Below are 15480 nucleotides of genomic sequence, written 5' to 3' on the forward strand. Positions count from 1 at the left end.
TTGCGAATACAAGAAAACTTTTGTGTTTATACAGCATTGGATATCCTAGAGTGAAAAGTGATGAAAGTTACAACAGCCTTAAAACAAACCCATCAAAACAGGTATAATAACTACTAATCACTAAACACAGAGAAATGATCTATCATTGATTTCCTAAAAAGTGTGGCAAAATATAACTAAGTTTATTTCTATCTAATCTTTCAAAATTACAGAGATCAACCAATCAATCATCATGTATTATGTAGAGTTTTACATTCCAGAAAATAGCTTCTGACATGTTACTGTTAATTAACAGTCAGTAGCAGAAAGATACTAAAAGTAAACCCTGAAAATACGTAAAAAAGTGTATATATAGCAATATACTGGTTCAGTAACTGTTAAAATACAAGTCTGACAGCTAAAATAATAAGAGCAATGCACTAGTGAAAAGTAACAAGTAGAGTGAATAAAGAACTTTTCAGATATTAAACCCAAGCCATCTGTACACAAGTTCAAGTAGAAAGAACAGATATCCAGCAGGTGTAAACAAGTAGTCGAACTTTCAGAATTGCTAAGAAAGGATACACTTGAATATATAAACAATAACACTAACATACTAACACAATAAGTAATGAAATTAGCAGTGTTAAATACAATAGCTAATTCACTTAAACCAATAAGGCCACACTATACTAAAGTGTATAATGCTTTACATTACTTACAGCAGTTAGAAAAGGTAACACTAAGGATAACACTTATTAAACTAAAATATAGCAATTAACACATTAAAAACATTCATGTGTTGAAAAGGTGGTGGTATTACGAAAAACTTTTATCCCTTAATCTGTTTGTTTTAAGCACAAAGCAACATCATGGGTTATCTGTGTCATGGCACGATAGGTAATCTTATAAGCACTAACATTTAGTGTATTCAATATACCACAGAATGGAATAAAATATAAAAATTTTGTTTTGTGAAAAGTAAGAATCAGTTTATAAGCCCTGATTATAAAGTCTTGTACTTTTGAACAAATACTAACTAATGAGATATGAGAAGTGTTGAACTTGGATAATCTGAAATAAGAACATTTATAACTTTACAATTAAAACAAGTGTTAAAAATCAAATCTTATTAGCATATGTTGGAATATATAAATGTGTATAATGATTATAGTTATAAGCATAGCACAGTATTTTAGTAGTACGTGTACTTAAATGTATTAGTAATTGCCAGAGAAAATTACATATGCCACTTACAAATATAATAAGTAACCATCAAGAGACTTTTGCAAGTGTTCCTTCTGTAACTCTGCTCTCAATGGCTTCAAAGCTTCATTTCGAACCTTTTCACCTGGAACTAAAGATTTGAACAAATATTCAAAATATTTATAGAAAATATCACACTTGTAACTTGTACTTTTACTAATATAGGTAGCTTTACAATTGTATTTATATATGACTTATAAGTGCATAGGAATTGGTATAGCATCTTTGATTTTAGACATTTTTAATTATAAATGTTGATTTAAATACTAAATGTATTTAAATGAGTAATATGTTTTCATTCTTTTTTGAATTTGATACTTGAGTTTAAAACTTTGTTTGCCAGTGAAAGAAGCAATATAAAATAGCAGGTATTTTGACAGGTTCCATTTGTTAAAATTTTTGTATGATAATGTATAAAATTAAGAGAATAATCATTACTTTGCAATGTGTCATAATATGCAATAGTTTGGTTCAGCCTGAATGGCTATTAACCAAATAACAGAAATACCCCAAACCTATTGCTCTAACTCTGCTGATGATGTAGATAGTGTCCCAATCTATGTAAATACATCAGAGTCACTAGTTATAAATGTGGACAATTATAACCCTCTTCAGTCACTAGCATATAAACTACCTCGCTGGAATGTTATTACACATATTTTTTTAACTGTGGTCAGTTAGCAGTGATAACAAACCTCAGCTTAAGAACCAGCATTTCACGTTTTGACATTTTACAGAAGTTATCTTTCAGTAAATTCTATACACCAAGCAAACTGCAGCTGTGGTGGAATCATAAATTTTTGACTCAACTATTTGCAAAACAGTAGACAATACAAGTCTATGAAAGGTGATGCTGTTGCAATCCTGTAAAATGCATAAGTGGTATTTTTTTGCTGTACTATGTTAACAACCTCAAGATGAAATACCACCAGTTAAAGCTGTGGTTAAGTGACCGAGATAATCACCTGCCACATCTGATGATGGTTTACTTTGCAAAAGAGCAACAGTTCATTAACTATTCTCAAAATGTATTTGAAAAAACTCATATAAATGGAGGTCTGCAAAATGCCATACCTCCATGTTTTCAATGTCAAAGAATATTGATACAAGATGTTGTTGTTTGAGAAAGGCTTCTCTGACTGACGTTTCAAGTCAAATCAGGTGGTCCAAGGTGGAACGCTGTTGTTGAAATCCACACTGGGCAGGTGAGAGGAGGTTGTTTGATTTGAGGAACCAAACAAGACGAGCATTAACCGTCCTCTCTAAGGCCTTACAGAGACAGCTCGTCAAGAATATTGGGATCTTTCCCAGGCTTAGAGAAATGTAGGACAATAGCCTGGCACCAGACATCAGGAAAAACATTCTCCTGCTAGATCCAGTTAAAAACAATCAGAAGAATAGCAAGAGAAGCAGGAGAGAGATGGCACAGCATTTCATAATGTAAGTCATCAGGTCCAACCAATGTACTGCCAGACCAATGAAGGGCCAGTTTGAGTTCTATCAGTGTAAAGGGACAATTATAATAACAGAGACAATCAGCTCGAAAGGAAAGAGGTGACTGCTCTGCCCAAGTCTTGATGGCTAAGAAGGTGGAAGATGAAGCAGAAGTGCTAGATAGCTGGCAAAAGCTTTTGCTTAGAGTATCTGCAATGCTCCAGGCATCAGCTACTTCCTGACCCTCAGAGAACAAGATCAAGGGGAACAGAATTATATTGGCCATTGACCTTTCGAATCTTGTCCCATGTGACTTTGGAGCTGGTGCTATAAGATATGCTGGTTGTGAACCTAATCCAAGAGTCCTTCTGGCTTTGACGTCTTACCCACTGAGCATGTGCACGGGCCTTCTAGAAGTGATGCAATGTGAGAGTGTGGTAAACCTGAGAACAGTATCCCAGGCTTATTTTTGAGCCTTTCGTGCCATGTGGCAGTCAGAATTTCACTATGGATGAGGATATCATGGAAAACGTGTCAAGGTTTCAGGAATATGTCGAGCAGCTGCCTCTACAATACAGTTAGTTATTGCTGCCACACAGTCGTCTATTGATGGCTTATAGACAATGGCAGGATCAAGTTCTGAAAGAGCAGTGAAAGAGGGCCAGTTTGCTTGATCCAATTTCCACCGGGGCATGCAGGTCAGGTGACATCGACCATGGCCAGTCTCTCTCTGAATGATACGAAAATGATCACTGCCTCGTGAGTTATGTCAACCCTCCATGAAAAGTGGGAGAATCGTGAAGGGAAGCAAATTGAGAGACCAATAGCAGTAAAGGACTGACTGGGTGCATGAAAATAAGTACAAGAATCACTAATGAAAAGAGAAAGTTTGTGATCAAAGAGCATATGCTCTACAGAGTGACCCCTTCAATTAATATCAGCACTTCCCCTGAGGGGATGATGTCCATTAAAGTTCTCCAGGATTAAAAAGGCAAAGGCAGAGAGAACAAACAGTGATGGTACAACCCAAGGAAACATGGATGGCTACAGCCTCTGAGGGTGTGTCGAGTGACAGAGAGAGGGTGGGTACATGCTGATCAACCAACACTGCCACCCTTCCATGCACTTGTCCATCACACAGCCTGTCATTTCTGTACAAAGAAAACTGCTGAAAGGTGCCTGTATCAGCAGGTTTCAAAAATGTTTCCTGTGAGGAAAGACATACAGGATGGTAGGAAGCAATTAGTGCTTTGATTTTATCTATATTAGAATGCAAACCTTGACAGTTCCATTGTATCAAGGTGGCTATTTTTATTTATGTGCAGGCGAATTTAGTGAAGATCCCTTCTGTTTATGACCACATCTTTTTCCTTCATTTTCTTTATCTGAGAGCTGTCTTTTGACCTTCATGAATCCTGCCCTGGGATGATTGGGGCAGGACTTTGTTGTTAGAAGAGGATTCTAATGACTGAGGACATGAATGAATGATCATTTTGCATCTTGGAACCAGAGAAGATGTACTCAAGGAAATGCTTATACCTGAAACCAAAGGAAGTGGATCTTGCAGTTTGGTGAAATATATGTTAGGGACAGAATTGGGTGTTGACATTGATTCATGAACTTTTTTTTAACCATAGAGGTCAAAATACTTTTCACTTGGTTTGAGAATGATTCTTTTGGAGGCACAGAGAGATCCATCTGCACTCCCACTGTAGTAGTGGAGCAAAGTACAGCAGCATGTGTCTGAGATGAAATAGTGGACAGTAACTTTTGAGCCGCAGGGTAAGTAATGTTTTCAATCGTTTTCAAATGCTGCACCTCTTTTTCTTCCAACCATTTTGGGCAAGAACAAAAGTAGGATGGGTGACAGCCATTGCAACTGATGCAACGAGGGTCCGTTTCACACTCTTAGGCATTGTGATCCTTGCCACTGCAACAAGAACACGTTAAGGAACCATGACATGATGTCTTTGATTGAATAAATCGCTGACACAGGAAACATCCAAGAGGGTTTAGAATGTATTGCCGTACCTTGCAATTAAGATAACCTGCCTTGATGGTGGCAGGTGGACATGGTGGTGTAAATATCAGAATGAGGACATTGGTCAGCATCATAATTCCATCTCTGCAAGTGGAGATACGCCTCACTGCAGAAACTCCTTGGGTGGAGAAACCACCAAGAAACTCCAACTCGAGGATGTTCTTCAAATCCCTCTCAACACTAACTTCTCATGATAAATTCAAAGTAGCATGAGGTGTAATCTCAATAGGTATATCCCCAATCACCTTTGAATGCAAGAGGAGTTCACTGTGTTGAGATGAGGATGTTTCCACCAATGTCACCAGAGTGAAGCTTTTTTACTGACTTTGGAGAGCCAGCAAGTTCCTCTAGTCTCTTCTGAATAAAAATATGGAGACATTTGTCCTAAAGGTTTGTCTGAAAGAGAATGTAGTATAAGAAAATGAGGTACAACAGGTGTTACAGATGTTAGAGTATTATGTTCCTTTTTTTATTTTGTATAGAGGTATCGAATAAATAGTACATATATATATATATATCTGCATTATACTTATAATTTCATCTATCTTAACTCTCATTCAAAGGGTTTATTTAATTATGTATAAATTTCATATTTTTAATGTGAAGGTTTTCATATTTCACTTCTGTACTCATAAAGAAGTTTTCTAGTTTATATGTTACTCATTTAATTAGTGGTGGTATTTGTTAGGTGAGGATTATTTGTTATGGAGACATCACTCATTTCATGCAGTACCATGTTGTGTACATTGTTGCACTGAAGTTACATTTAATCTAACTGAAGGTTGTTATCTTTATGTAATATTGCTAGACTGCACAGTTTGTGTACTAGACATTCATCTATGTGGTACAGTTTAAAATGCACATGGAGTCCCATTTGGTTATAACATCACTTATTAAGGAGCCAGTACAAGTGTTGTACAAACTGAGGCAAACTTTATACATGTAATAAATAATTGAAGAAACATACAGTCAAACATACATATATAATTTTACAGCTAATTTATTGTAAAGTTATGAGTAGATATTACTGTAAAATACCATTGTTCATTTAAATGAAGAAATCACCAATTTTATTCTGTTTTCTGTGCCATGACCAGTACAGTTTTTCCATATTGTCTTCAATTAGTGCAACTTGTGAAAGAGTTTTTAAATTTCCTACCCTCACTTTCTAGAGACTTGTTACAAGCTTTCAATTCATCAGTTGCATTGGGAACTAGTTTTTCTCCTAAAACTTCAGTTTTTTTATTTTTCTCTTCCACTTCTTTTTCATCTTCTTTGCCCTTATTTCCTTTCAGCTCATTCAAAATATCACATTCTAGCAGGACTTGGGTAGTGATAATACCATTATCTGTTAACAAAGGCATTTAATCAAATGTGGCAAACCTGCTGTTGCTCATTTTCTACATCCACTTCAACAAAGGCAACTCATCATCATCAATAATGGTATCAGGTTCCATTGGTTTGAATACAGCATGACAGAAACACTTATGGACAGTTTTCTCCGTGACTCTTCTCCATGTTTTGTTAACATTCTAAATTGCATCAAAATGTAATTGTGTGATCCTGTTTCTTTTCAATGCATTCAATCATCCTCAGCAAAATCAACTTGCAAAAATGACATTTTAGACTCATCACTCTTTGATCCATTGGCTGCAATATGCTTGTGCTGTTTGCAGAAGGTAGCTCAATTTGATGTCATACAAGTCTTTAATCCTTGGGTGTACTGGGCAATTGCTTATGAATAAAAAATCTTATATTTTGTCCATATAGTTCCTGATCCCAACATTTTAGCTCATCTTCAAATAAATCTGACATCATCATGCTTTGTTGGAACTATATCTTATAGGCATGCTTTTTACATTTTGAAATATCTTAGATCTTTATGATAACCATTACATTTCTCTTTTCTTTTCCCTACATGTTATCATAAACAAGAATTGTAACGTGATTCTTATCATGTTTCTTACCAACACATGTTTCATATTAAATTTTAAAGTTTTAACAAATGTCAATATGAAGTAAAGTCCTGTTTCATCAGCATTGAAAATATTGATATCACAACAGTCTTCACACATTTTAGGACAAACTGTGGCGAGACACTCTTCCAACATTTAAAAGTTTACATCCTTGGCTTCATAATATACTTTATTGAAACAAATATTGTGTTGCAATTTAAATCTATAATTCCAGCCACTGGACCACACAGACTACTCATCACTAGAAAATCTAACAAATAATTCAGTCTTAGTGATAAAAAGGGGATCACTCAAAAGAACATTCAAACTTTTGTTGTTTGAACCATCATCATCTACTTTCATTATGATATTAAGACATAATGGATCTAAGACACAAAATGTATAATTATCATAATGTAGCCTACTTCTGAAATAGTGATGCAAAAATATATTCTATAGAGTAAGGTAAATCAGACCAACATCTGGATTCTGTTTTTTAAGATATCAATCTACAAATATATCTCATAGAGAAATTAATTAGTTTACTATAATGCATTTGATTTTTAAACATCAGTGTATTCTTTGTAAGAAAATGAATTATCTCAATGCTTTTAACATTTTCACCAATTTTTGGCATTCAGCCAATATCATGAGACTATGGCCTCAACTGTGTCTGAATGAGAATGACCAATCAAGTGCTAGTTACCATGAATAAATATGGCATTTCTGGCAAAGTGAATAATGCTTTAATTAGTCAGTTCAGTACATGCATTCAACTAAAGAAATTGAATATGAAAAATCCAGTAGAAGTAATCATTCTATATTAAAAACAAGTACACACACACACACAGTGTTTTTGTTTTATATTTGCTCTTATAAAGACTGTTAATTTCATGTTTCACATTGTGTCCAAGTTTTTATTTCATCCATTTTCAAACCTGAGTTGCTCAGAAATTTAGCATTACCTTGTGATTGGTATTTGATCAAATCTCCTTTTATTAAACAGTTTTACCTCATTCCTCTAAAGGTAATTTAATTTTACCTGACTTGATATAAAAGAGAAACGTTTCTTGCTGAATTTGCATGTTTACTGAATTCCTGTGCTTCAAGTTTAAGAAAGGTCTTTTAGTGAATTAAATAGCATTTTTCACAAATAGAAGGACTCATAATGAAGAGAAAGAGTCAGTAACTGAGAAGAGATAATTGCCTGGACTTTTCACTTTTGTCGAGGTTCCAAAAGCCAATGACTTCTGTCTTACTATAGCTGAAAACTCAGGAAAAAGAACCATTGATATCTGGTGCTCCCAGATTGATGACATAAGTTCTCTCCCTGAGGATGGTTGAGGTGGTGTGGTGTCTGGCAAATCTGAGACTGAATGGAGCAGTCTATATAAAACTTCAAGGCCTTTGCCAGACAATAATTGCCACTATCAATTCCGGTTAGAGTCACCTGAGACAAGATGAGAGAGACTGCAGGCACTTAATTAGAAAGTGAACTGATCATGGGGTAGTGGTAAGCCTCTAGAGTTAGAAGGTGTACTGTATAGCCATGGATCACAGAAAAGTCTATTTTCAAGCAGAATTGATAGGTAAGCTGCAAAGTACACTATATTGTTTTGCCAAACTAAAGCAGGGATCTCCAGACCATTTGCAATGCTCTACAATGTCATGTGGTGGTAAAAAATTCATGAAAGAAGGCATTTAGCAATGGTTACATTTCCCCATGAATGAGGTGAAACAGATCACTCCTATAACATTCAAGGGTATACTAAAAGATAATCTGAACAACTTTCATATGAATTTCAGGCAGTTAATTGCCTTGACTTAGGAATAGGCTGTATAATACTTAGTTCTGAGGTTAGACAGTCCAACCTCTAGGGTTCATTGAACATTTCAATGAGGTGCAACAGTGAAGCTGTAAGATAGTGCCACTACTGAGATAAAAAGCTTAGGAAATATTTGCTTAATCATTGTTTACTTCATTTGAACTATATGTTATGGTATGAAAAGAAAAATAAAGATTTATCATAGAACAAAATGGGAGACTTAGTTAAATCATGCACCTAACTGTATTAAGTCTTGTTTCACTAACAAGGCCACTGTGTTAAGCTTTATCAATCTAAGTATCTTTTTGAATTGACAACAGTGATTAGTGGAGCATTATCATAATGTTGAAATTTACATTCTACAGGGTGTTCGGAAAGTCACTGTGCACTTTTGTAATCATATTTTATTCAGTCTATTTCAAGCCAGCAACTGATAGCAGTGTTTAGAAACAAAATAAGAAGGATCCAGGCCTGTATTGATGCCAACGGGGATCACTTTCAACATTGTGTGTAATTGTCATTCATATTTACTTCCTGTATTCTATATTGAAACATGTCTGTTAATAAATATATAAATGCACAGTGACTTTCCGAACATCCTGTATAATGGCATGAAAGAATTAGTCCCTTAAAAGGGAAATAATGACAGAATATTCTACTGTTGTGACACTTTTGTACAGTACTGTATGTACTGCTATAAATTAGAATTTTATGACCAGATTAATCTTGTCTGAACATGTCCAATACTGGTTTAAATCTCACCCTGCAATACATCCTGTGCTAAGTAAAAGTTGTAACATGTGAGCAGGTGTTGTTTTAGCAATAATTAGTAAAAAGAAGAAAAGACAAGTCATTTGCAGTATACACATTGACCCCTGAAACTCAAATTAAGACTGCTATAAGTGATGTGAAGAGTGATTCAGTGATAACTCCTCTATTCACTGATTATCACAAGTTCTTTGTAGGATTACTTTAAAGTAATTGATGATTTTAAAGTGAAGTGTAAATCCTGTTGAGCATTAATTTCATATGATGAGGAAGGAAAAGTAGTTTCTTCTACTCCATTGCATACTCTTTTGAAAAATAAGCATAGTTAAGACTAAAAAACTGCAACAAATTTTAAGTGAATACTGAAATACTTTAAAACACTAGGATTACCAATGACTAGTTTATCAAAGATCAGTTAAAGTATAATACATCAGACAGATAAAGATTTCAATATCTGCTTTAAAAATAGTAATATTTACCTACTACACAAAATGATTTCAGTTCAATTTCATTCTAATGTGATTTAACATAAGAAAATATTAACAAAACCAATAAAATGTAAGCTACTATTACTTGAGTTTAACAACAACTGTAATTTTTACAAAAAAACCAAACTCATCAGTGTTATTAATACTACACGATGATAAAATTATTAATTAATATACTTTCTGTGTGCTACTCTGTTATGTATAACTCCTTACTCACCAGAACTTACAGTACATTTTATATTACACTAATTCTGGTAAATATGAAATTTTTGACTATTCAACTGTCAAAAAGTTCTACTACCTTGACAAATCAAATATCAAAAATAATATCTACCAAATAATAACGGAATAGATCTTTTAGCCTTAATAAATAAGACTATAATGTATTCCACATGTTCAACAGTGATTTAGGAACACAGTGTATAAATATATTGTACAGTGACATAAATCATATTATCATAATATATTCTACATTGTATAGAGTAATGTAAGAATATACTCTATATTAGCTGTATGACAAAAATATGCTATTTCAAGTGTTTAAAATGTGAGAGATGTTCTAAAATATTTTTAATAATATTTTTCAGAAGCCTTACCAACAGTGTCCACCATATCATCCAACTTCTTCTTCTCCCCAGACTGAAAAAAGCAGACAAAACTATTTATTAACTGAAAATAAAAAAGTTAATTACTAGCAATAATAAAAACAAACAACTGCTTTTAACCTTCTTCACAACCTTTTATAGTTACATTAAAAATCTAATGAAACTACTTTATTAAAATTATATATGAATCAACTTGGCATTAAAACATAGTTAAATCAACTATTAATATTATATTAATAACTGCTTTTAACCTTCTTCACAACCTTTTATAGTTACATTAAAAATCTAATGAAACTACTTTATTAAAATTATATATGAATCAACTTGGCATTAAAACATAGTTAAATCAACTATTAATATTATATAAGCTTTAATTTCTTAATTTCAAAAGGATATGTTTAAATAATATAATTGTATATGAACTTAAAGATTTGTTCACTTTGATTTGCCCATTTTCTATTTTTTTCAGAACTGACAATATAAAAAAGATATTGTTTATTCATTCAATATATAAAGAACAATTTATAATGCCCTTTTGACAGGATACCTTACATCTATGGATATGGGTTATCTCGACCTCAACTATCACCTGACTTCAACTCTTAATATCTCCGAGTTTATTCATTAACCAACCAAAATAGTAAATAGGAGCTTAATGATCCAGTAACTAAGGAGTTATACGTAATTTCTAAAGACACAATTCAAAGTGTTCTATGTAATGTCATTATTTAAAATCATAGCAAGGAGGACATAGTGAATATTTCATTAACAGTTAATTTAAACCTCTGCTATTTATGTGTATTACAATATGGTTACTATAAACAGAAAATTTTCAATGTACAAAATATACTTTCCATGATAGCTATTAAAACATTGTAGTGGTTTAACACTAAACAAAGGCAATAATTTAATATTTTACCATTAGAGTTTACTCTACAGATCTTTCATTATTCACAGGCATAAGAAAGAAGACTCTAAGACTTATCATTAGTTATTAGAGCTCTTTCTAATTATAAAACAATTTTTCTGTTGAAAAACCACATCTATTTTTTAGAAGAACAAATATCTGAAAAATTCATAAAATATATTATTTTCTTCTTTGAAATGGAGTGGTTGGAATGAATAAAAAATATTAAAATTTTTATGAATTTTCTTCTTTTAGTATACCTTTATCTTTTATTAAAATCCTAGTTTCAGTTACTTTGTTTTTCAACTGATTTTCTTACAGGATTCTCTATCTGTGGAATTTGAATGGTTCACACCAACTATTACATATTGTAAATGTATTGCATTTTTTAAAGTAACTTTAAAACTAAAGATCATGAAAAAGTCTACCAAGTTTGATCATGGAAAATTTTACTCAAAATTAAAATCTTATGTTTCTTATTGCACTTTACAGAATTGTTTTAGTTCTCCGAAATATTTTACACATTATGAAACAATGTAAAATAGCTGTAAAAAACATATTCCAGTTCAGAATTAAGCCAACAGTTTTTTCTTTCTTTATTAAAGATAATTCTTTGACCCATTTCCTAGTTTACTTCCCAACTATTTCAACATTATATACACCTGGATTAACACAATGTAGTTGCTACACTTGGGTATTCAGAGAACACCTTCACATAGATGTAATTAACAAAGTACAACATGCTGACACATCAATCTATGCTTTCACTTTTCATCTTTAAAATACAGCTGGAAGTAATCCAATGCAAACAATGTACAACCATCTTGGTAAATCATTGGAAAATTAAGTAACTCACATTATCATAGGTTAATAAATGAGTATCAGTAAACAATCATGTTTTTAAAGTAGCTATTCATCATTATAGATGGGAATTTGATATTATATGCTAAATGATTTGATTAACCCTTTTGCCATGGGTATCCTTTACTGCAAATGGCACAAGGTTTTAGCATCTTACATTAAAAATGTTATTAAACTACCTTTTGTTTATGTTGTACCAATTAGAATAATTAGCTAATAATCCATATGTTAATGGTATATAAGTTTTAAGTTCTTAATTATGCCTGGCATAATATTTTTAAAAATCCAGAATTTATCCTTGAGTGCCCCACATGACATATTCTCTTTTATTATGTTCATCACCTTTTAAAAAAGAAGGAAATGAAAGGTAAATTACTTTCTGTAGAATCTTCAGTGCAGAGGCAACAATATTTCTTATAGTCTTCAATTTTGTTTAGTTACAGAGCTAGTAAATAGAAAATCAGACCCCTCCTGCAACATCTACGTGTCACATCCTCTCTTTCATAATCCATTAACAGTTCTATCATATATTTAATTACACATTACCTATAACCAACATATTTTCATCTATCAAGTGATGTATTGTATAATGACATGCTCTGAACTAATTATCATTTTCACTCAGAGTACCAACATCATTCCCATATAAAAGTTAACAACTAGCTTGGATGAATTTGTAATGATTGTTGTTCCACAGTTAGAAAGCCAGAAAAATTTTAAAAGATAGGAAAATTTATCTACTTTTTGTTTAGTTAACCCTTTCATGATGGGTCATGGGTTAAAGATCATGTCATTGCATTTGTTGCCTTGCATTCAAAATTTTATTAAACTACTATTTTATGAATTTATATCAGTATGTTTGGAATTAAATTGTAGACAGTAATTCAAACTTTAATATTATACGAGTGTACTTTTTTAATTTAAAAGTAAATATTAAACATAGATAAAATATAAATATAAAATATTGATTTCAGTGAGTCACATTGCATGTTAAATGCAGCAGTTTAAAAATAGGTGTTTGTGATGTCAAAATACTAAGCCTATAGTTGCTTTTTTACAAATTAGGAACTCAAATTACTAATATTATCAAGTTAGAATATAAAATAAGAACTTCTATCTATTTATTTTGCTAAGATATGGCTTATGTACTGCATAAAACATAGCCTCATTCACCTTTCTCCATTTTTGAAAATGTTCCTTTTACACACTTACTTCAATATACGACATGCAAATAACCTATCAACAACTTAGAATGTTCCCTAGTGGTTTTCCCGGCTGTTTTCACCTGTGAAAAGGCTACCACGTTCTTTTAAACAAAGGTTTCGAGAAGACAGGTTGTGTCTTTTGTCTGCTCAAAGTTTCCTATTTTTTATAAATCCAAATACATTTTAGTTACTAAGCTTAATAACTTATAGTGTAATTCTACGGCATCAGTGTTGTTATTCATGATTTTTTTGGTTATTTAATTGTATGTATAAAACATAAAAAAATGTTGGTTGATAACCTTCATATGCAAAATTTAAAAGGCTTAGCAACCTATGTCCAGCAGCAACTGAATTCAAAGGTTGTAGCAAGAAGAAATAATTGTTTGCTTTACTTCTTAATTTGTTGTTCTATATTTTAAGAAAAATAAGTTTAATAATTTATTTATAAACAGTAATACTCTACATACATACATAATGTATAATAACTGAAATGTGACTTTATATTACATAATACTAGTCCAGTAAAACATAGCCAAGACAGGAAAAACTAAAGATCAGCTTTATATTATTGGATGTGTGACATGTGCACCTTATCAATGTAAGTAATGTAATGTTAGCTAGGCATGACTGGAAGGTCAACATAATAAAAAATAATAAATATGTACAGTGCTATTACACTTAAGCTACTTAAACTGAACACTCGTATTTTTGTGTTATATTATGTAGTCATTCTAGCATAACAAAAGCATAATTTATAATTATTTCCTAATTTTTTTATGATAGTTACAACGTTTGTCAAGTGACACACACCCCATGTATAGTTAGAGTATAGAAAATAACAGTCTTACTAAACACAAACATTTAAAATGTAATTAGGAAATTTCAGAGATTATGCAAATAATATTCAATATTTTGGGGATGAAGAATAGTTATCGTAACATGAAATCATTTTGTACTCAAAATAGTAACAAAACAGACTATATTTTCACAAACAAATCCGTAGTAAAAATATTTCATTAAAAATCTGATTTTTTTGTGTACAAAAACTTGTAATCCTCATTAAAAGTCTACCCAATTTTGTGCAGATACACATGCTGTATCAAAAATTATAGAACAAATACTTAATGTGTACAAATGTGTAGATACACTCGTGTATATTATACCCAACCCATCATGTAAGGGTTAAATAAAAGTTAAGTGTAATGCTATCATTAGTATAACAAAATTAGGATTAACTCTCTTTGACAATCAACAGCAAGATAAAAAAAGATTGGCCAAATATTTCATTTCTTGTTTCTCATGTTTATTCTTTATGTTAAAAAGTAACTAAAATGTAAAATTATGGATCCTTTCAGGTTAGTCAACATTAGATTTGGTAAGATAAATAATAATAATGTTTCATGAGGCACTCATGTGAACAGCTCATAGTAGCTCATGAGTAATGTGAGTTGCAAGTTCCCCAAGTGATTTACAACTTATAATAGTGAAGACATAAGTTATACATGGTTCAAAGGACAATAAAACAATAAAAGTTAATAATATGTATACTGTTACAAACTTAGTATTAATCAGAAACAATTTCAATTATGAGGTATAACTGTAATTTCAAATGATCTATTAGTTTAAGTGACACCAATTGATGTAACTGCTGCTCTTAGGAAAGTGACTTAATCATTCAACTCTAATCATAAAATGATTAAATGCACTGCTTTTGTTAATTCTGGGTTACAGATAAGTTCCTTGAAACCAGTTTACCTTATGTGAGTAGGTTAAAACAAGGTATGCTTCAACCTAGAAAAGGATGAAATAATGAAAATGGATTAAGCCTTCACTAACATTTGCAGTGGGTGAAGAAATTAACTCTGAATGATTGATTAACTTAGAAATAAAGAGTTTACATAAAACAGTTTATTTTATAATTATCATTTAAATTAGGTATATATTATGGAAAATACAAATGGTTCTACAGTTTAATGCCTCACACAATTTCTGATACTAGAAAAAAACTGCAACCTACAAACAAGCAGAAGAAAAACAAATTCTGTGTTAACAATCCTTAATTTTAGAGAGATAAACTACAGCAGTGCTTCTCAACATAGCTGCTAATGACAATCCTGTTATTACTAATTAGCTTTTCATCATTCA

The 15480-nt window shown here is 31.9% G+C and overlaps 1 protein-coding gene across 3 annotated transcripts in view; it reads right to left on the bottom strand.

Moving 5' to 3' along the window:
• Positions 1 to 15480, bottom strand: part of Cdc23 (cell division cycle protein 23) — a 115200-nt gene that overhangs the window by 77846 nt on the left and 21874 nt on the right. For all 3 annotated transcript variants that reach the window (XM_076461006.1, XM_076461007.1, XM_076461005.1), the window contains exons 4-5: positions 10354 to 10396; positions 1237 to 1336 (exon numbers count right to left, since the gene is read on the bottom strand). In XM_076461006.1, coding sequence (XP_076317121.1) covers positions 1237 to 1336; positions 10354 to 10396 — 143 coding nt within the window. The remainder of the gene's footprint in view (positions 1 to 1236; positions 1337 to 10353; positions 10397 to 15480) is intronic.

The sequence above is a fragment of the Tachypleus tridentatus genome, chromosome 10, assembly GCF_004210375.1.
Source record: "Tachypleus tridentatus isolate NWPU-2018 chromosome 10, ASM421037v1, whole genome shotgun sequence".
Taxonomy (NCBI): domain Eukaryota; kingdom Metazoa; phylum Arthropoda; class Merostomata; order Xiphosura; family Limulidae; genus Tachypleus; species Tachypleus tridentatus.